Here is a 21,195-nt window from a genome sequence, read left to right as displayed (position 1 = left end):
CTACCAGCTGAGCCAGGTGCAAGCTGGAAGTAGAGTTGATGATCATGTTTGCAGAGGTGCTCGTAAAAGATGAGATTGGGTCAGTTCTGTTGAGATACTGATGTCAAAAAAGCAGAGTACTAACCTTTGGGCAATGGTCTGGGCAACCGGAAGCAAAGAGAGAGAAAAAAAAATGTGATCAGAAAGAAGGAGTAAAACAGCACAGAACAGTATGATAAACCGTACATTTAAAAGGTTATTATTTCAAATCGAAAATGTAATTGCTTTTAGCTCATGAGAACCAGAACCTCTGATCTCACCACTTAAATTGTTTCATTTTAGGTGTTCCAAATAGCTGTTGGCTGTAATCCTCGTAAATACATTGCTGTTAAAGGGCAAGTATATTTGCATTTGACCTGTCTTACTCTTTGCATTTTAAAACAAATGGTGAACTACACGGTAATTACTGGTGGTGCTATTAGCCTGATGACTGACATGTTCTTTATGAAATCCAAAGTTGAATTGGCATTGGTGTCCAAAACTTGAATTGACAGTTTGTCCAAACCAAATTTGTGTGAGCTTTTTGCCAAGTCAAACCTTACATCTGAATCGCACAAACAGATGAAAAGAATTAACCTCTTTCCCTATTACCAGCATTTTTCTCCGCTTTCCCTTTTAATAATCCAGTTCCCAGCTTTCACCATCACCTCTTCTCAGCTCTTCAGGCTCACTTCCCAGGGAAGGGAGAGGCAGAAACACTTAGGTCTACTTTCTGTCCTACTCAAATCAGTCATGATCTCATCTCTGTCGGAGAATCGCTTACATCCACAGCAGAGAAGCCTCAGTTTCCTGCACCATTTCCCATGGGACATTTTTTTAGAGCAAACCTCACAGAACCATCAGTGCTTCCTCCAGAGAACCCCAGGGTTCTCTAATTGATCTTACTGTGGTTCATGATGAAGCACGCTGGATTTTGTCATCCACTTGCCAAAGCTCTCTTCTGTGTGGGCGAGACTCGAGGTCAGCAAGCACAGTACGTTCAGCTGAGATAAAGGTGCACTTGAGACGAGAAGGTCTCCTGTGGTTAGGAGTGGGGGAGAGCGGGGGACCAGGGGCTCTTATGCAAGTCTATTTGTGAAACGACTTGCTCTCATCCAAACAATTGTCTATTCACCTGCCATTCCAATAACCTTTGGAGTGTGGAATTGTGATAATCGGTTGCTGGCTTGGTGATTAAGTATTCTTATTTAATTCAGCAAGGAATTTGCATGTTCCATAACTCCTGTTCCAGGAAACACGAAGGCTAACTGATTTATACAGCATAGAGCATCCTGCTTCTGGGATGGTCCACATCCTTGCTTCTTAGAGAATGGTCAGTGGACCAGCACTGGCATCATGGGGCATTATTAGAAATGCAGAATCTGTGACCTTCTCCCACTCCTGCTGAGACAGAACCTCTATTTTAACTAAATTTCCGGGAGATTAGCAAGAGCATTAAAATGTGAGAATAACTGCTGTCCTGTTTCCCAGGACTACTGCACACAGTAGCCGTGCCTGCAGATTTCTTTCTTCAGTGAAATGCAGCTTGAATCAGTCTGTTCTGGGAGGGTATGCATGGCGATTGTCAGATAGCTGGTTGTTCACCAGACCTATCTGGAAAGCATGTTTGAAAAACATAGATTTCAGTACCTTATTCCAGGCCTCTTAGTCAATGACTAAGAATGACTGCAACCCGAAAAATGACCCTCCGATCTTAAATTCAGGATGTGATAGGCCTAAGGTTTTCGCAGTCATGAAAGGAGACCTATGGAGTTCAAGGTGCCCATGACAGGAGAAATGTCCATGATGGAGGGCATCTCATGGGGTCTGTTTTGAGTTTCAGGGTGGGAGATGGTGTAGACTTCCAATATCTCTCTAAACACAGTGGTGATTTGAGTCACTCCCTTGCTGGAAGTAGCCAGCAAAAATGGTCAAATGAATAATTTAACTTACTGAAAATTTTATCACTTTATAGACCATGATAGCCTTATGTCTGCATGAATCCTAACTGCAAATTATGTGAATCCTTAAAGTAGCTCCTTACCTGTACAACTGAGTCTCCAGTAACAATTAGGAGTCTGTGTTTAATATATATAAACATATACATATATATATATACATATATATATGGAAGAAAATAGTCCAAAGAGATTATCTTATTTTGATAGATTTTCAATGAATTCTTCACATGTATCAAATATATATAAATCAATATATTTCAAATTCTGATGTCCTCAGAAACATTTATGAAGCTGATTTTTTTAAATAGAAATGCGAGCGCCACACACCAACCCCAGGATTCTAATTCAGTAAGTGACAATTCTGTGATACTCTCAAGTCTGAGAATCACTGAGTTAAATGATTAAATGTCTGTTAAGTATAGAAGGGATGATAATATTACAACTTCATTATGTTTTATTTTTTGTAGATTTAATAAAAAAGAATGTCTTCAGCATGATTTCTTTTACCATATTGAAAAGTAAGAAATAGTTTTAACATAAGCACTGAGTCTTATATTAATATAACACCAATAATTTAGAATCAAGTAGTATTAATTCCTATTAACATCAATCTTTCCTAAAATATGCATTCTAAAATATGCATTCATTGCTATGAATTTACCTCTAGGCACTGCTTTTGCTGCAACTCACAAATTTTGATAAGTTGTGTTTTCATTTTCATTTAGTTCAAAATGTTTTAAAATTTCTCTTAAGATTTCTTCTTTGACCCATGAGTTATTTAGAAGTGTGTTATTTAATCTCCACACATTTGGGGAGTATTTTGTAATTATGTTTATTTATGTAACTTTTGTAATACCTCCTTACCTGAACAAAGTAATGGTTTTGATTTTTAAGTTTGAAAAGAAGAAAGAAAAATAAGTAATGAAAAATGATTCTTTTTTTACAGGTCATATTTGAGGAATAAACCATCTAAAAACTTGGTAAGAAAACTATAATTTTATCAATCAGACAAATATAGAAAATACTAAATCATTTTTCCTTTTCTAGCGAGTAAAATATAATTGGAAAGAATATGGCTGCCCATTGAGACTTGATTTTCGAGAAAAGTTTCACCCTTTGGTTCAATTGTAAGTATATTCTTACTAAAATTTTTACTTACTTTGAAAGTTTCAAAATGAAAGTATGAAAACAAAGCTAATTAATTATGCACTTAATAATAAATATTTTTGAGCACCCAATATATGCAACTCTAGGTTTTCAATACTAGTTATACAAAGTTGGACTACCCATGGTGCTTGCCTGTTGAGAGAGCTTGTAATTTCACCGCTGAGACATAGTGGATAAGATAACTGAGGCTCTTCTCAGGCATGCAGGTGATCTCTTCACCCTTGCTTTATTCTCTCTATATCTCTCCCCAAGCTCTTAGCAGCACCCCTGCCTGTTTGATAGGAATTACCTTCCCCGGGTGACATATGACTGTTCTGTCCATGGGCCAACAATAACTGAAAGGTTGCAAGGAAAGAAACTAGATTGCTGATAAGGGCTGGTACATTGGGGAGATTTCAAAAATATTATCTCTAACTTAATTCTTAAAAATAATATTTTATAATGAGAAGAAAATGCTATTAGGAAGGCTTTTGCATGTAGTTTTATATTACTTTGCTTGTATCTTTGATTTTATTCTTGATTGATGATTATAAGTAGGTTCCACACACAACATGGAGCTCAAAATCATGACCCTGAGATCAAGACCTGAGCTGATATCAAGAGTCTGACTCTTAACCAACTGAGTCACCCAGGGACCCCATGATTATAGCAGTTACACAGCTTGTTGCAAAACTTAAAATAGAAAAATATAAGAGCTAAATGACCCATTTCCTAATTTTTTTTTGTTATTATGAACAAAATGGTGGTGAATATCCACTTACATACATGTTTGGACACCAGTCCAGATATGCCATTAGGAAAAATTACTGGAAATGAAATTCTTATGTGTAAAATATCAAAATTTTAGTCAAGGTTTCCAGCTTTACAGGACCTCTCAGGCTAGAGACAATTTCTGAGATCTCTCAGGTGGTAGGTATGACCTGGTGAATCAGGTGCTCTGATTTAATTTTGCTATGGGAGCTGTCCTTATTGGGACCCAGAAGTCCTCTGCCATCATGTCCTGCCCACCACTCCTCACCCATGGCAGTTCTAAGATTCTGTGCTGTACCCTCTACATCATTGTCCTACAGTCCCTCTGTCCTGGGTCCTCTGAGCTATCAGGCCGTTCTGCTATCTTCTTAAGTTTTGTTCTTCTACACATCTAGTGATGCCACTGCTTTTCCTGAGAACCCTTGAAACCCCTTCCACCACTGAGGCCTCATTTTTCTCTTTGTTTTGCTTTGTTTTTTAAGTTTTTATTTTAATTCCAGTTAGTTAACATATTGTTACATTAGTTTCAGGTGTACAATATAGTAAGTCAATAGTTCCCCTGTGCTCATTATGACAAGTGCACTCCTTAATCCCCATCACCTATATCACCCATTCCCTCCACCCCCATACCCTCTGGTAGCCATCAGATTGTACTCTATAATTAGGAGTCTGTTTGTTGATTTGTCTCTCTCTCTTTTTTTCCCTTTCTCATTTGTTTTGGTTTTTAAACTCTACATATCAGTGAAATTATATGGTATCTGTCTTTCTCTGATCGACTTATTTCAGTTAGCATTATACTCTCTAGTTCCATCCATGTCATTGCAAATGGCAAGAGTTCATTCTTTTTCATGGCTGAATAATACTCCATTTTACACACACAATGGAATATTACTCAGCCATCTAAAAGAATGAAATCTTGCCATTTTCAACAACATGGATGGAGCTAGAATGTATTATCCTAAGCAAAATAAGTCAATCAGAGAAAGACAAATATATGATTTCACTCATACGTGGAATTTAAGAAGCAAAACAAATGAACATATGGGAAGGTGGGGAGAGAAGAAATGGAAACAAACCATAAGAGACTTAATGATAGGGAACAAACTCAGGGTTGATGGAGGGAGGATGGTGGGAGATGGACTAGATGGGTGATAGGTACTAAGGAGGGCACTTGCTGTGATGAGCACTGGGTGTTGTATGTAAGTGAAGAATCACTAAATTCTACTTCTGAAACCAATATTGCACGGTATATTAACTAAAATTTTTTTTAAATGAAGAAATAATACTTGGTAGAATTCACCTGTGTAGCCATCTGGTCCTGGACTTCCGTTTTTGGGGGAATATTTTGATTACTGACTCAATTTCTTTGCTGATTATTCATCTGCTCAAATTTTCTATTTCCTCCTGTTTTAGTTTTGGTAGTTTGTACATTTCCAGGCATTTGTTCATTTCTTCTAGGTTGTCCAATTTTTTGCCGTTATGGTTTTTTCATAATATTCTCTTATAATTGTTTGTATTTCTGTGGTGTTGGTTGTTATTTCTCCTCTCTTGTTTATGATTTTATTTATTTGGGTCCTTTCCTGCTCGCTTTCTCTCTCTCTCTCTCTCTCTCTCTCTCTCTCTCTCTTTGAGAAGTCTGGCCACAGGTTTTCCAATTTTATTGATTTTTTCAAAGAACCAGCTTTTGGTTTCATTGAACTGTACTATTGGTTTTTCAGTTTCTATAACACTTATTTATGCTCTAACCTTTATTATTTCCTTTCTTCTGCCGGTTTAAGGTTTTGTTGTCTTATTCTAGCTTATTTAGGTGCAAGGTTAGGTTGTTTATTTGAGATTTTTCTTGCTTCTTGAAGTAGGCCTATATTGGTATATACTTCCCTCTTAGGACCACTTTTGCTGCATCCCAGAGGTTTTCAGCCATTGTGTTTTCATTGTCATATGTTTCCATGTACTTTTTTATTTTTTCTTTGATTTCTTGTTGACCCACTCATTGTTTAGTAGCATGTTCTTTAACCTCCATATATTGTGCTCTTTCCAGATTTTTTCTTGTGGTTGACTCCTAGTTTCATAGCATTGTGGTCAGAAAAGATGCACGTATGACTTCAATTTCTTGAATTTGTTAAGATTTGTTTTATGGCTTAATATGTGATCTATTCTGCAGAATGTTCTGAGTGCACTTGAAAAGAATGTGTATTCTGCTGTTTTAGGATGGAAGGTCCTGAATATATCTGTTAAATCCATGTGGTCCAGTGTGTCATTCAGAGCCATTGTTTCCTTGTTGATGTCCTATATAGATGATCTGTCCATGGACGTAAGTGGGTTGTTAAAGTCCCCTACTATTATTGTATTATTATCAATTAGTTCCTTTATGTTTGTTATTAACTTTTTTATCCATTTGGGTGCTTTGATGTTTGGTGCATAAATATTTACAATTGTTGTATCTTCTTGTATTGTCCCCTTTATTATTATATAGTATCCTTCTTGTCTCTTGTTACAGTCTTTGTTTAAAGTCTAGTTTTTCCAATAAAAGTATTGCTAGTCCAGCTTTCTTTTGATGTCCATTTGCATTATAAATGTTTCTCCATCCCCTCACTTTCAATCTGCAGGTGTCTTTTGGTCTAAAATGAGTCTCTTGTAAGCAACATATAGATAGCTCTTGTTTTGTTTTTGGTGGGTTTTTTTAAGTTTATTTATTTTGAGAGAGAGAGCGAGCACGTAAACAGGGGAGGGGCAGAGAGAGAATCCCAAGCAGGCTTAATGCTGTCAATGCAGAGCCCAACATGGGGCTCGATCTCACAAACTGTGAGATCATGACCTGAGCAGAAATCAAAAGAGTCAGGCACTTAACTGACTGATCCACCCAGGTGCCCCAAAAATGAGTCTTGTTTTTTTGTCCTTTCTGTCACCCTATGTCTTTTGATTAGAGTGTTTAATCCATTCAAAGTAATTATTGATGGGTATAAACTGACTGCCATTTTATCACTTGGTTTATTACTTAGCTGTTTCTGAAGATTTTCTCTGATCCTTTCTTGTCTTTCTCTCACGTTTTGTTGATTTTCTTTAGTGATATATTTGCATTTCTTTCTCTTTAGTCTTTGCATACTTATTAACAGTTTTTGGTATATGGTTACCATCAGGTTTGTATATAACCTCATCTGCATGCAGCAGTCTATATTAAGTTCGTGGTCATTTAAGTTTGAAACCACTCTTTTTGCCTCTTGTACCTATATTTTAGGTATATGTTATTATGTTTTACATCCTTTTTTGTGTGAGTTCCTTGACTGACTTTTTTTTTTTACAGAATTACTCATTTCTTTTGTGTTCCTTACCTCTCTTGTTTTCTATATTTAGTAGCGGAGTCTGTTCTACCAGTCTTCAGATAACTCTCTGGCTTATTGATTTGGATGTGGGTGATGTCTAGTTGAAAATGTGGGATGGGATGAGTTCAGGGTCCTCCTATTATGCCATCTTCCCAGGCTCCTTGTTTTTTTTGTTTTTTGTTTAATGCAGTACCTAATCCTCCAGTGGTACATAATCTTAATGTTCTCTCCCAGAGAAGTGTACTCTTCAATTCATTATTATTAAACATCTTTGAACATTTTACTCTGGTAGGCAATGGGAATTCAAAGATAAATAAGATAGGATTTCTGTTCCCAGGGCTCAAGAGCCTGATGAATTAGATAAACATATGATCTGATATGGAATAATAAAAAGGAAACTCAAAAGAAAAGAATCCAACCCAGCTGCAGAAGGGAGATGGGCTTTGGGAAATATTTCTAGAATAACTTGCATTTGAGCTAGTCACTGAGTCTTAAAGGATAATGAATATTTAGCTGAAGGCAGGGAGGGAAAAAGAGAAGTGGGGAAGGTGATAATGGACTCCACCAGGGAGCCTTTCAAGAAAAAATGATGGTGAGGAAGAAAATGCACAGTTCCAACAGTAAAATGCTGTTGGGGTATTAAGTGAGGCAGTAAGTGTCAAGCCAAGAGGCCGGGAAACTAGCTAGGTGGAGTCTACCTTGTGAAAGACTTTCTGTCCATTCTATGGTAGAGTGGCATGATCAAATATGTGCCTTAACTAGTTCTCTCTGGGAGAAGTGTAGAAGATGACCTTCAGGAAAGCAAGTCTAAGTAGGGAGACCAGGTAGTAAACTATATTGGTAGTACCAATGGAGGAAAATTGGTACTCCAGTTGGTACTTCCAATGGTAGTCCCATGGAGGAAAAAAACAAGTGATTAAAATAGCAGCAAGGACAAAGAAGAGGAATTGATTGATAATTGATAGAAGAAAAGAGAGAATGAGGAAGACGAGTGAGTCCCAGTGACCTCAATTAGAAGAGGTCTCCACAAACTTCTACCACCTTACCTACTCATCTGCAAACATCCGTCCCCTTGAACTCTGTCTGTCTTCCTATCATCATAGGTGAACTATATGTACATGTAAGGCCTCTCTCTCCATCTGTGAACTGGATCCCCACCTGCTTTCCTAATTCAGAACACTGCTTCCGAAACTGCCCCCTCCTTCTCCGGCATCATCGACTTTTCCCTCTTGACTGTATCATCAAAGAAACCTGCAGTTCTAATGTCATCAGAAACAAAAACACAACAAGACCCTCCCTTGACCCCACTACCTCTTCAGCTACCATACTCACCGTGACTAACTCTCCTCCTCTTCCCCAACCCCTCTCAGTGAGGATTCTACCAGCACCACACCACTGGCACTGCTGGCTAGTGTCACCGGTGGCCTCCATATTGGTACACCCAGTGCTCAGCCCACAGGACTCACCCTACCTGACCTCGTTGGCAAGAATTGCATAGCTGGTCACTCTCTCCCAATTGAAACGTTTTCTTCACTTGGCTTCACATTCTCCTACTCTTCCTGCTACCTCGCGGTATCTTACCATAAACCGAGTGCAAAGGACGCGTGGTGGAAATGTGTGCTTATGGTGTCTTTATGTACAGATTTTTCAAATTGTGGTAAAATACACATAACAAAACATAGTGAACATTTGGATGTATACGTTGTACGGTCAGCCAGTGCAATACTGCTCAGCAGTGAAAATGAATGACTAAGATGGTTGTAAGAGGGAATCGGACAGTTAGCCACGAAGCTCGGGTTGGGTAGGGAAGGAAGAGTAGCCGGGAGGGAGCTGCTGATGAGGAAAAGAGATCAAGAGACTGGAAACTTCTATGGATTCATCTCAAAACCTAATATTGAATGTCGGGGGGGGGGGGGGCGGGGGGGCGGGGGGAGGAAGTTGCCAAAATATACTTGCAGTGTAACCTCATGTATGCATATTTGCAAACCCACAAAGCAACACTATATATGATTTATGGATATATTTATGTATAAGTAAAGTTTAAAACCTGGATGGGAATGATATATAACAACTTTCACATTATTCTCTGTGTTCTGCATGTTTGAAATATTTTCTAATTAAAATGAAATAAGCTATAGGAGCCAAGTCCATGAAGAAAACTGGGGAAGTAGCATCAAAGGCCCAGGTGGCAATGTTGAAAGAAGAATAATTCATCCTCTGAGACTTGGGGGGAAGGAGTAAAAAAAATTTTTTTATTTTTATTTTTGATGTTTATTTATTTTTGAGAGAGATAGAGACAGAGTGCAAGAGGGGAAGGACCAGAGAGGGGGAGACACAGAATCCAAAGCAGGCTCCAGGCCCCAAGGTGTCAGCACAGAGCCTGATGTGGGGCTCGAACTCACAGACTGTGAGATCATGACCTGAGCCAAAGTAGGAAGCTTAACCGACTGAGCCACCCAGGCGCCCCGGAAGGAGTAAAATTAAATGTAGAAAGTGACTGGTTTGGAAATAGGAGTGTGGGAGTGAAGAGAAGTCATGTCTGACAGCCTCACTTTACTTCCATGAAAGAGAAAGGACGCTGTGTAAACGGGGCGCCCTGAGGGGTTGAGGAGGGGCTTTGAGGACGATGTCAGGGGTCACCGAGGGTAATGTGAGACGGTCTGGCTAAGGCGACCCATAGAAAGATGATCAGACAACACCGAAGGCACAATTGAGTTGACGCCACAAGTGGGTTCAATCCCACATATTTGAATTTCTCGAGTGACATGTGCCTGAATGCGGAAGGCACAGTGTGACGTCCAAGACTGGGGTGAGATGTTGGAGGCAGGGCCAGAACAAGTGAATGAATCCAGGATGCTGGGCAGGGAGGAAACTGCCTGGAGGAGGAAAGCAGAGAGGGGTCAGGATTGGAAGTCTGGTGAGGTCAAGGGGCAGATGAGAGTCTGCGAGGGGTGAAGGAGGCGGGGCCAGAGAGCAGACAGAAGCAAACCCTACTTTGGACCACGTGGCGGCACGTTTGTCTTGGGGTTACTTATTTACGTGCCTGGGCACCAGGACTCACTTGATAGAGCATGCTGCTTCCAATTCATTCTCCTGGGATAATTAACCCAGCTATTAAAGCACCACAAAACAGAAAATAAAAGACATGATACCGTGGGCTATCTGAGTGGCCGTGCAGGACTGAAAACATATGCATCCAGTGGATCCACGGAGAGGTCTCTCCTTCCGAATTCCAAAAGGGGAACTGTCACAGTGAAGTTACAAGTTGTAGGGAAGTTAGTTGCCAAGTAAAGACATTTCCGAATTTCTCAGGTTTCATTGGTATCATATCTTATTAATGAACATTAATGAAAATAAGCCATGCTTACACGGGGAAGTATTTTTGTCCCATATGCTCGATGAAATCAATAAAACATCATCAAGGAGCATTATAAACCCGGGAAATATGGGGTCATGTAATTTATCCTATTGCCACTAGATGACGCTATAGCTTATTGGTTTTGTGAGTGTCAAACGACGTCTGCTCCCAGTTCAAGGAAAATCTTTTTTCTGAATTCAAATAAAAGGTATGGCTTTACAATTAGTCCTTAATAATTCAAGAATGTGATGGTTTTCAGAAGATGCAAACAAGCTGCACCTTCCGAATCTCCTAGAATGAGAGCTTTGCTAAAGCCTGGCCCAAATCTCCAAAACTGCATACCACATTAAATGTGTCACACACGTGTGTGCATTTTCCTGTGGAAGGAACTTTAGAGTTTAGAGTTCTCTGTGACCTTCCTCCTGTGCTGGGAAACAAGTCGACCACCACTACTCTAACCCCTAGCTAATCACACCTGAGTTCATGTCTTCATGGTTCCTAAAAATGAATTAAGATGAAAATAAAGTAGCTTCTTCAGATACCACTTTCTGATACATAAAAATCCCCTGCCCTGCTTGTGAATGGGACAACAGCTGGTTTTTCTAAGAATGGACGGTGTCAGGTTGTAGGACATACGGAGAGCCAGGTAGAGCGACCCGTGAAGTCAGGCAGAGTTGCGGGCAGTGGGTAGAGAAACACTGTCAAGGACCCTTGATCTTTTACGGATAAACACAGAGAGGGGAAGCAAGAGAAAATATCAGACACTGGGGCAAGAGTCCCAGAGTCAGAGCCGAGAAGCAAGCGCCTGAACCAAAGTCCTAAGTGAAATTTTCATCCTGGGGGATGGGGTGGGGGACATTCCCATTCAGAAAAACGGTCACTGACTGATGGAGAAGGAAGATGTGACCATGTTTAAAATGGCAGCAAGGTCTGGTACACACCAGTAACTTCACCAGTAACTGAACCTGAACTTTGGTCTCAAGCCCCTGTTTCCATAAGGTACCAAAAAAAACCCCCAAAAAACAATAATAATGATCTTAACAATTTGAAGGAACATCCCTTTTGAAACACACTGAATTTGGGGTGAATACCCTAAGCTCAATGGGGCTTATGTCTCCAGTGCTGGCATCTGGGGGGTGGGCAACCTGTCCATGCTCAACTGTCTGCTGGGGTCTGCTGTAGGTAGAAGTCATCACGAGCTCTCTGGGCATGGGCCATGCATGACTGTGGCTCCTGGGAGCTGGTGACCACTTCTAGCTCTTGGCCCCATGAGAGGTCTCACTGCTGCTCCCCGTCCCCTGACACTCAGCCCTGTCCTCCAGCCGGGTCCTCCCGGAAGATCCAGAACATCTGCTCTCCTAGTGATTCCGTGCTTTAATTCGCTGGCATGCAACAGTCACCCAAAGAATTCATGTGGATTCAATGACACCAGGGGACCTTTGCTGTGCCCTTCCTCCTTCATCCCTGCAGTCTTTTTCCCTGTGACCAGCCAGCATGGCAGGGCCTCACCTCCTCACTATGTGGTTCACATCAAACTGAAGAGCACTTAGGGCTCTGACTATTGAAAAGGCGACATCATTCTGCTTTGTCACTATGAGGCTGATTTTGAGAGGTGAAGGAAACCTGTACAGTAGGTACAGTTGTTATTTTACAGATAAGTGAGGATGTCGAGGCTTCCAGAAAATAAGTCACCTCCCCGGGGCTGCAAGGCTGGCTGTTCAGGGATAAACACAGGACTGAAACGGAAACCCACCAGACAAGAAAGCTGCCACTCTTAACCCCTGTCCTCTACCCTCAACTACTATTGTTGTGCTTGTTGTCTCACGCAGATACAATGAAAATGGCTATGTTGAAGATGTGGAAGTCAATTTCATTGTGTGGGAAATACACGGCAGGAACGACTACAGCTTTAATAATACCATGAAGAAGGTATGGCGTCTTTGAGTTGAAACAGACCTGAACGCGCAGGTAGACCTGTCGTCCTGTTTTAAATCTGTATATAAATTATCTAAGGGAAATAGAACCTGTAACACATGGGTAGGAAACACACACGACCTGTGTATTAAATTTTGTGAATACTGAAATTCATTCACAGGGAAAGAAGCCCTGGTCATAGTCACAGACTTAGGGGTGCCTGGGTGGCTCAGTTGGTTGAGCGTCCAACTCATAATTTCAGCTCCAGGTCATGATCCCAGGGCCATGGGATCGAGCCCTGCATGGGCTCCGCACTGGGTGTGGTGCCTGCTTGAGATTCTCTCTTCCTCCTGTCCCTCTGACCCACTCAAGCCCTCACCCACTCTCTCAGGGTGAGATGAGATGAGATGAGATGAGATGAGATGAGATGAGATGAGATGAGATGAGATGAGATACTCAGCCTCCTTGGTGACAACCCTCTCACTTTGCAGGCCTTGGCAGGAAGACCTTACCCCTCCTGGCCACCACACTTTACTCCCCTATGCGGCCTTCTACCCTTAGGGCCTCCCATCACAATGGAGCCTCCCCAGAAGTCACCAGCATTGATTCCTGCTTTTCCCCAGAGATCTCAAGCTCAAAGGCAGGGATGACTCCTTCCAAAGGAACTTTCTCATCTGTCAGAGACCTTAATTCTCCAAGAAGGAGAACCCACCCAGATAGCAGCCAAGAGACAATGAGTTCCGCCTACTACCCCTCCAGAATGTCGCAAGAACAAACTGTCTTTCAATTATGTGGCCAAACAAATCCATCCCACCATGTTCCTCCTACACTTGTCCAGCACCCAAAATGTGATTCCCTCCCAACTACCCTCTCCCCACAGTCTCATCCCTAAACTATTCCATTCTTCTTATACCTGGGTCCAGATTCCCTGGCCCCCATTCCTCTCCACCTTCTCAAACCTTTCTAATATACCCTGGAGTTAAATGCCCCTTGACCCTTCTTCAGTAGACATTCCTCAGAGAATATAATTTTCCCTGTTTTTCTCTCAAACCAAGGGTTCTCTTTCTCTCTCCCCAAAGTACTTCAGGATAAGCTGCGGAACTAAAGCCCTCCCTAATCCACAGTATCATGGCCAGATCAATAATCCCCTCACCCTAATTCAAGTGTCATTTGTTTAAGGCCCCTGTCATCCAGGTGTCACATACCCCATCCCTGGCTGTTGTTGTCATTTGCTCAGAACTTGGTGAGTGTTCCTCATGGCCTAAAAGCAGTCACAGTTGACTCCTGACTGTGGCCAGCCATCACATGGGGCTATTGCTGGGGAGAAGCTTTCTAAATGGGGATGACGTTTCCCAGCCCTGTTTGCGTCTGGGTGGGGCCACATGACTGGTTCTCACCTCCGGGGAATGAGCAGAAGTGATATGTGTCACGTGCAGGCTGAAGTGCTAAAGAAGGGGTCGCATGAACCTCCATGCGTCCGACCTTCCTCCACATGTCAGTCTATTGCAGCAACAATTAAAGACGGAATAGATACAAGCTGGGTAAGAAGGGACCGGTGAAGGGAACCTTCAAAGAGCCACTAGACAGAAAAGCCACTCCACTGCTTGAGAAGAGTCATCCATAGGAACACTCTCACCAGGGGCATCTGCACCGGACTGTGTGTGAGCAGGAATTGAACTTGAATGCGTAAAGGCCCTGAGGGTTGGGGTTTATTGCAGCTGAGCCTGCCTTGACCAATGCCAGTCCCCTTGTTATAATTACATTTACATTCAAACACTCCAGGGGCGCCTGGGTGGCTCAGTCGGTTAAACGTCCAACTCTTAATTTCAGCTCAGGTTATGATCTCACAGCTTCATGAGATCAAGCCCCACAGTGGGCTCTGCGCTGGCAGTGTGGAGCCTGCTTGAGATTCTCCTTCTCTCTCTGCCTCTTCCCTGCTTGCACTCTGTCTCTTTTTCTCAAAAATAAATAATAAATGAAAAACTTAGTAGATAGATTTGGAAGATGGCAGCGTAGGAGGACGCTGGGCTCACCTCATCCTGCTGATCACTTAGATTCCACCCACACCTGCCTAAATCACCCAGAAAACGGCCAGAAGACTAGCAGAACGGAGTCTCTGGAGCCAAGTGTAGACAAGAGGCCCATGGAAGAGGGTAGGAAGGGAGGAGAGGCGGTGCGTGCTGCACGGACTGGCGGGAGGAAACCGGGGCGGTAGAGGGGCAGCCCGCCTGGCAAGGCAGAGCCACTGAGACTGGCTGGCAAAAGCGGAGGGGCCGGACTGCATGGGTTCTGACAGCCAGTGGGACTTAACATCTGGAATGTTAAAAGTCAACAGCTCTGCTCAGAGAGCGGGAGGGTGAGAGGACACCAGGAGGGAGAGGTGTTGAGCCCTGGAAGGCAGAGCTCAGCTCGGCGGGGAACAAAGGCACTGGCCAGCACCATCTCCCTCTCCCATCCCCCAGCTGAAATCCCAAAGGGAACCAGTTCCCGAACTGCTTGCACCGCGAAAACACCCAACGACAGTGCTTCTGTGGATCCATCCGTCCGACGGGTCTGCCTCCCTCCTGGTGCTTCAGGGACCCTCCCGCAGGGGACCACCAAAGGCAAAGTGAGCTGAGCCTGCCCCTCCCGCCCCTGTGCGTGTTGCGGATCCACCTCGGCTAATACGCCGTGTCCCATAGAAGCAGCACCACAGGCCTGGCAGTGTGCAAGTAGCCCAGACAGGGGCCACACCACTCCACAGTGAGTCCTGCCCCTGGGAGGCGGGAAGATAAGGTACACACCAGTCTGACTGTAGCCCCAGCAGTGGGCTGGGTACAGATGTTGGGTCTGACTGCGGCCCCACCCACCAACACAAGTTACTCCAGACAGCACAGCGGAAGTGCCCTGCAGTTGGGCGCCACCCCAGGGACTACCCAAAATGACAAAAGGGAAGAATTCTCCTCAAGAGAAACTCCAGGAAGTAGCGACAGCTAACAAATTGATCAAAAACAATTTAAGCAATATAACGGAACAAGAATTTACAATAAGAGTTGAAAAATTAATTGCTGGGTGTGAAAAAAGTAGAGATGACAGCAGAGAATCTATTGCTACTGAGATCAAGAGACTGAGAAATAGTCATGAGGAGCTAAAAAATGCTATAAATGAGGTGCAAAATAAAATGGAGGCGACCGCAGCTCGGATTGAAGAGGCAGAGAACAGAATAGGTGAATTAGAAGATAAAATTATGGAAAAAGAGGAAGCTGAGAAAAAGAGAGACAAAAATCCAGGAGTATGAGGGCAGAATTAGAGAACTAAGTGCTGCAATCAAACAGAACAATATCCATATAATAGGAATTCCAGAAGAGGAAGAGAGAGAGAAAGGGGCTGAAGGTGTACTTGAACAAATCATAGCTGAGAACTTCCCTGATCTGGGGAAGGAAAAAGGCATTGAAATCCAAGAGGCACAGAGAACTCCCTTCAGACGTAACTTGAATCAATCTGCACAACATATCATAGTGAAACTGGCAAAATACAAGGATAAAGAGAAAATTCTGAAAGCAGCTAGGGATAAACATGCTCTAACATATAAAGGGAGACTGATAAGACTATTGACAGACCTATCTACCGAAACTTGGCAGGCCAGCAAAGAATGGCAGGAAATCTTCAATGTGATGAACAGAAAAAAATATACAGCCGAGAATCCTTTATCCAGCAAGTCTGTCATTCAGAATAGAAGGAGAGATAAAGGTCTTCCCAAACAAACAAAAACTGAAGGAATTCATCACCACTAAACCAGCCCTACAAGAGATCCTAAGGGGGATTCTGTGAGTGAAATGTTGCAAGGACCACAAAGGACCAGAGACATCACTACAAGCATGAAACCTACAGACATCACAATGACTCTAAACCCATATCTTTCAATAATAACACTGAATGTAAATGGACTAAATGCTCCAACCAAAAGACATAGGGTATCAGAATGGATAAAAAAAACAAGACCCATCTATTTGCTGTCTACAAGAGACTCATTTTAGACCTGAGGACACCTTCAGATTGAAAGTGAGGGGATGGAGAACTATCTGTCATGCTACTGGAACTCAAAAGAAAGCTGGAGTAGCCAGACTTAGATCAGACAAACTAGACTTTAAATTAAAGGCTGTAACAAGAGATGAAGAGGGGAATTATATGATAATTACAAGGCCTATCCATCAGAAAGAGCTAACAATTATAAATGTCTATGCGCCGAATACGGGAGCCCCCAAATATATAAAACAATTAATCACAAACATAAGCAACCTTATTGATAAGAATGTGGTAATTGCAGGGGACTTTAATACTCCACTTACAACAATGAATAGATCATCTAGACACAGGATCAATAAAGAAACAAGGGCCCTGAATGATACATTGGATCAGATGGACTTGACAGGTATATTTAGAACTCTGCATCCCAAAGCAACAGAATATACTTTCTTCTCGAGTGCACATGGAACATTCTCCAAGATAGATCACATACTGGGTCAGAAAACAGCCCTTCATAAGTATACAAGAATTGAAATCATACCATGCATATTTCAGACCACAATGCTATGAAGCTTGAAATCAACCACAGGAAAAAGTCTGGAAAACCTCCAAAAGCATGGAGGTTAGAGAACACCCTACTAAAGCATGAATGTGTCAACCAGGCAATTAGAGAAGAAATTTGAAAATATATGGAAACAAATGAAAATGAAAAGACAACAATCCAAAAGCTTTGGGATGCAGCAAAGACAGTCCTGAGAGGAAAATACCTTGCAATCCAGGCCTATCTCAAGAAACAAGAAAAATCCCAAATACAAAATATAACAGCACACCTAAAGGAAATAGAAACAGAACAGCAAAGATACCCAAACCCAGCAGAAGAAGAGAAATAATAAAAATCAGAGCAGAAATAAACAATATAGAATCTAAAAAAAAAACTGTAGAACAGATCAATGAAACCAAGAGTTGTTTTTTTGAAAAAATAAACAAAATTGATAAACCTCTAGCCAGGCTTCTCAAAAAGAAAAGGGAGACGACCCAAATAGATAAAATCATGAATGAAAATGGAATTATTACAACCAATCCCTCAAAATACAAGCAATTATCAGGGAATACTATGAAAAATTATATGCCAACAAACTGGACAACCTGTAAGAAATGGACAAATTCCTAAACACCCACACACTTCCAAAACTCAAACAGGAAGAAATAGAAAGCTTGAATAACCAGTGAAGAAATTGAATCAGTTATCAAAAATCTCCCAACAAGTAAGAGTCCAGGACCAGATGGCTTCCCAAGGGAATTCTACCAGACATTTAAAGCAGAGATAATACCTATCCTTCTCAAGCTGTTCCAAAAAATAGAAAAGGAAGGAAAACTTCCAGACTCACTCTATGAAGCCAGCATTACGTTGATTCCTAAACCAGACAGAGACCTAGCAAGAAAAGAGAACTACAGGCCAATATCCCTGATGAATATGGATGCAAAAATTCTCAATAAGATACTAGCAAATTGAATTCAACAGCATATAAAAAGAATTATTCACCATGATCAAGTGGGATTCATTCCTGGGATGCAGGGCTGACTCAACATTTGCAAATCAATCAATGTGATACATCACATTAATAAAAGAAAAAATAAGAACCATATGATCCTGTCAATCGATGCAGAAAAAGCATTTGACAAAATTCAGCATCCTTTCTTAATAAAAACCCTCGAGAAAGTCGGGATACAAAAAACATACTTAAACATCATAAAAGCCATTTATGAAAAGCCCACAGCTAATATCATTCTCAATGGGGAAAAACTGAGAGCTTTCCCCCTGAGATCAGGAACACAACAGGGATGTCCACTCTCACCGCTGTTGTTTCACATAGTGTTGGAAGTGCTAGCATCAGCAATCAGACAACAAAAGGAAATCAAAGCCATCAAAACTGGCAAAGATGAAGTTAAGCTTTCACTTTTTGCAGATGACATGATATCATACATGGAAAATCCAATAGACTCCACCAGAAGTCTGCTAGAACTGATACATGAATTCAGCAAAGTTGCAGGATACAAAATCAATGTACAGAAATCAGTTGCATTCTTATACACTAACAATGAAGCAACAGAAAGACAAATAAAGAAACTGATCCCATGCACAATTGCACCAAGAAGCATAAAATACCTAGGAATAAACCTAACCAAAGATATAAAAGATCTGTATGCTGAAAACTATAGAAAGCTTATGAAGGAAATTGAAGAAGATACACAGAAATGGGAAAACATTCCATGCTCATGGATTGGAAGAATAAATATTGTTAAAATGTCAATACTACCCAAAGCTATCTACACATTCAATGCAATCCCAATCAAAATTGCACCAGCATTCTTCTCGAAGCTAGAACAAGCAATCCTAAAATTTGTATGGAACCACAAAAGGCCCCGAATAGCCAAAGTAATTTTGAAGAAGACCAAAGCAGGAGGCATCATAATCCCAGACTTTAGCCTCTACTACAAAGCTGTCATCATCAGGACAGCATGGTATTGGCACAAAAACAGACACATAGACCAAGGGAATAGAATAGAAACCCCAGAACTAAACCCACAAACGTATGGCCAACTAATCTTTGACAAAGCAGGAAATATCCAATGGAAAAAATACAGTCTCTTTAACCAATGGTGCTGGGAGAACTGGACAGCAACATGCAGAAGGATGAAACTAGACCACTTTCTTATGCCGTTCACAAAAATAAACTCAAAATGGATAAAGGACCTGAATGTGAGACAGGAAACCATCAAAACCCTAAAGTAGAAAGCAGGAAAACAACCTCTCTGACCTCAGCCACAGCAATTTCTTACTTGACACATCCCCAAAGGCAAGGGAATTAAAAGCAAAAATGAACTATTGGGACCTCATGAAGATAAAAATCTTCTGCACAGCAAAGGAAACAATCAACAAAACTAAAAGGCAACCAATGGAATGAGAAAAGATATTTGCAAATGACATATTGGACAAAGAGCTAGTATCCAAAATCTATAAAGAGCTCACCAAACTCCACGCCTGAAAACAAATAACCCAGTGAAAAAATGGGCAGAAAACATGAATAGACACTTCTCTGAAGAAGACATCCAGATGGCCAACCAGCACATGAAAACATGCTCAACGTCGCTCCTCATCAGGGAAATACAAATCAAAACCACACTCAGATACCACCTCACGCCAGTCAGAGTGGCTAAAATGAACAAACCAGGAGACTATAGATGCTGGCGAGGACGTGGAGAAACGGGAATCCTCTTGCACTGTTGGTGGGAATGCAAATTGGTGCAGCCACTCTGGAAAACAGTATGGAGGTTCCTCAGAAAATTAAAAATAGACCTACCCTATGACCCAGCAGTAGCACTGCTAGGAATTTACCCAAGGGATACAGGAGTGCTGATGCATAGGGGCACTTGTACCCCAATGTTTACAGCAGCACTCTCAACAATAGCCAAATTATGGAAAGAGCCTAAATGTCCATCAACTGATGAATGGATAAAGAAATTGTGGTTTATATACACAATGGAATACTATGTAGCAATGAGAAAGAATGAAATATGGCTTTTTGTAGCAACGTGGATGGAACTGGAGAGTGTTATGCTACGTGAAATAAGTCATACAGAGAAATACAGATACCATATGTTTTCACGCTTATGTGGATCCTGAGAAACGTAACAGAAGACCATGGGGGAGGGGAAGGAAGAAAAAAAGGTTAGAGAAGGAGGAAGCCAAACCAGAAGAGACTCTTAAAAACCTAGAACAAACTGAGGGTTGATGGGGGGTGGGAGGGAAAGGAGGGTCGGTGATGGGTATTGAGGAGGGCACCTGTTGGGATGAGCACTGGGTGTTGTATGGAAACCAATTTGACAATAAATTTCATATTTAAAAAAAAACCTTTAAATGCAAACACTCCGGTCTCTGACCTCAACCCCCAATTTTCTAGCCCTGTGGTTGTTATCCCCACTGCTCCTCTGCCTCTTACTTTTCCTCTCGCAGTCTAGACATCCACCATATTGAGCCCTCTGCTCTCTCCCTCTCTGCCACCCCCATATTTCCTCTTTTCCTGCCTAACTTGAGCTCCATGGTTTAGTCCTCCAGCCTCCATCTTGCCAATACCTGCAAGTCGCCTCCCCGGGTTGTTCCAATGCCCCACATGGCAACTTTAAACATCAATCATTCTGCCTTATCCATGCCTCTGAGCTGCCGATCACTTCTGGAAAAAAAAAAAAAATCAAAACTGCACTCACTGGAATGAAGAATTTGACTATTAGGAGTGATGACTGAAAACAGAGTCAACTGGAAGAGGCGTCAGAAGGAAATGCCCAGAATTATGCACAGGGAGATAAGCTGATTGAAAATGTAGACAAGAACATAATGGAGACTCACTGTCTACATCTAAGGAGTGGAATCCTAAAAAGAGAGAAGAGAGAGAGTTGGGCAGAAGCAAAATTTTCCCAAACTTGCAAAAGACATCGAGGCACAGAAAAAAGTAATCTGTATCCTGAAACACTATGGTAAATTTCTGAAATCAAAAACAAAGAGAACCTCAAAAGCAGCCAAAGCAAAAAAAAAAAAAAAAAAAAAAAAAAAAAAAAAAAAAAAAAAAAAAGTAGCTATAAGTCTTCAAGTTGATTTCTCTATAGAGATAATGCAAACCAGAAAACTTTGAGTAAAAATATCTTT

At 41.5% G+C, this 21,195-nt stretch overlaps 1 protein-coding gene across 4 annotated transcripts in view; it reads left to right on the top strand.

Moving 5' to 3' along the window:
* The window catches only part of CATSPERE (catsper channel auxiliary subunit epsilon), a 194,203-nt gene that overhangs the window by 156,618 nt on the left and 16,390 nt on the right, over positions 1–21,195 (top strand). For all 4 annotated transcript variants that reach the window (XR_006213984.1, XM_042976315.1, XM_042976316.1 and 1 more), the window contains 5 exons: positions 322–374; positions 2,447–2,497; positions 2,926–2,959; positions 3,027–3,106; positions 12,404–12,503. Coding sequence is in view for 3 of the 4 variants with exons in the window: in XM_042976315.1 (XP_042832249.1) it covers positions 322–374; positions 2,447–2,497; positions 2,926–2,959; positions 3,027–3,106; positions 12,404–12,503 (318 nt within the window). In the remaining variant the exon portion in view is untranslated. The remainder of the gene's footprint in view (positions 1–321; positions 375–2,446; positions 2,498–2,925; positions 2,960–3,026; positions 3,107–12,403; positions 12,504–21,195) is intronic.

The sequence above is a fragment of the Panthera tigris genome, chromosome F3 (assembly GCF_018350195.1).
Source record: "Panthera tigris isolate Pti1 chromosome F3, P.tigris_Pti1_mat1.1, whole genome shotgun sequence".
In the NCBI taxonomy this organism is placed as follows: Eukaryota; Metazoa; Chordata; class Mammalia; order Carnivora; family Felidae; genus Panthera; species Panthera tigris.
Note: the sequence above shows the minus strand (reverse complement) of the source record. Positions and strands in the feature narration are given on the sequence as shown.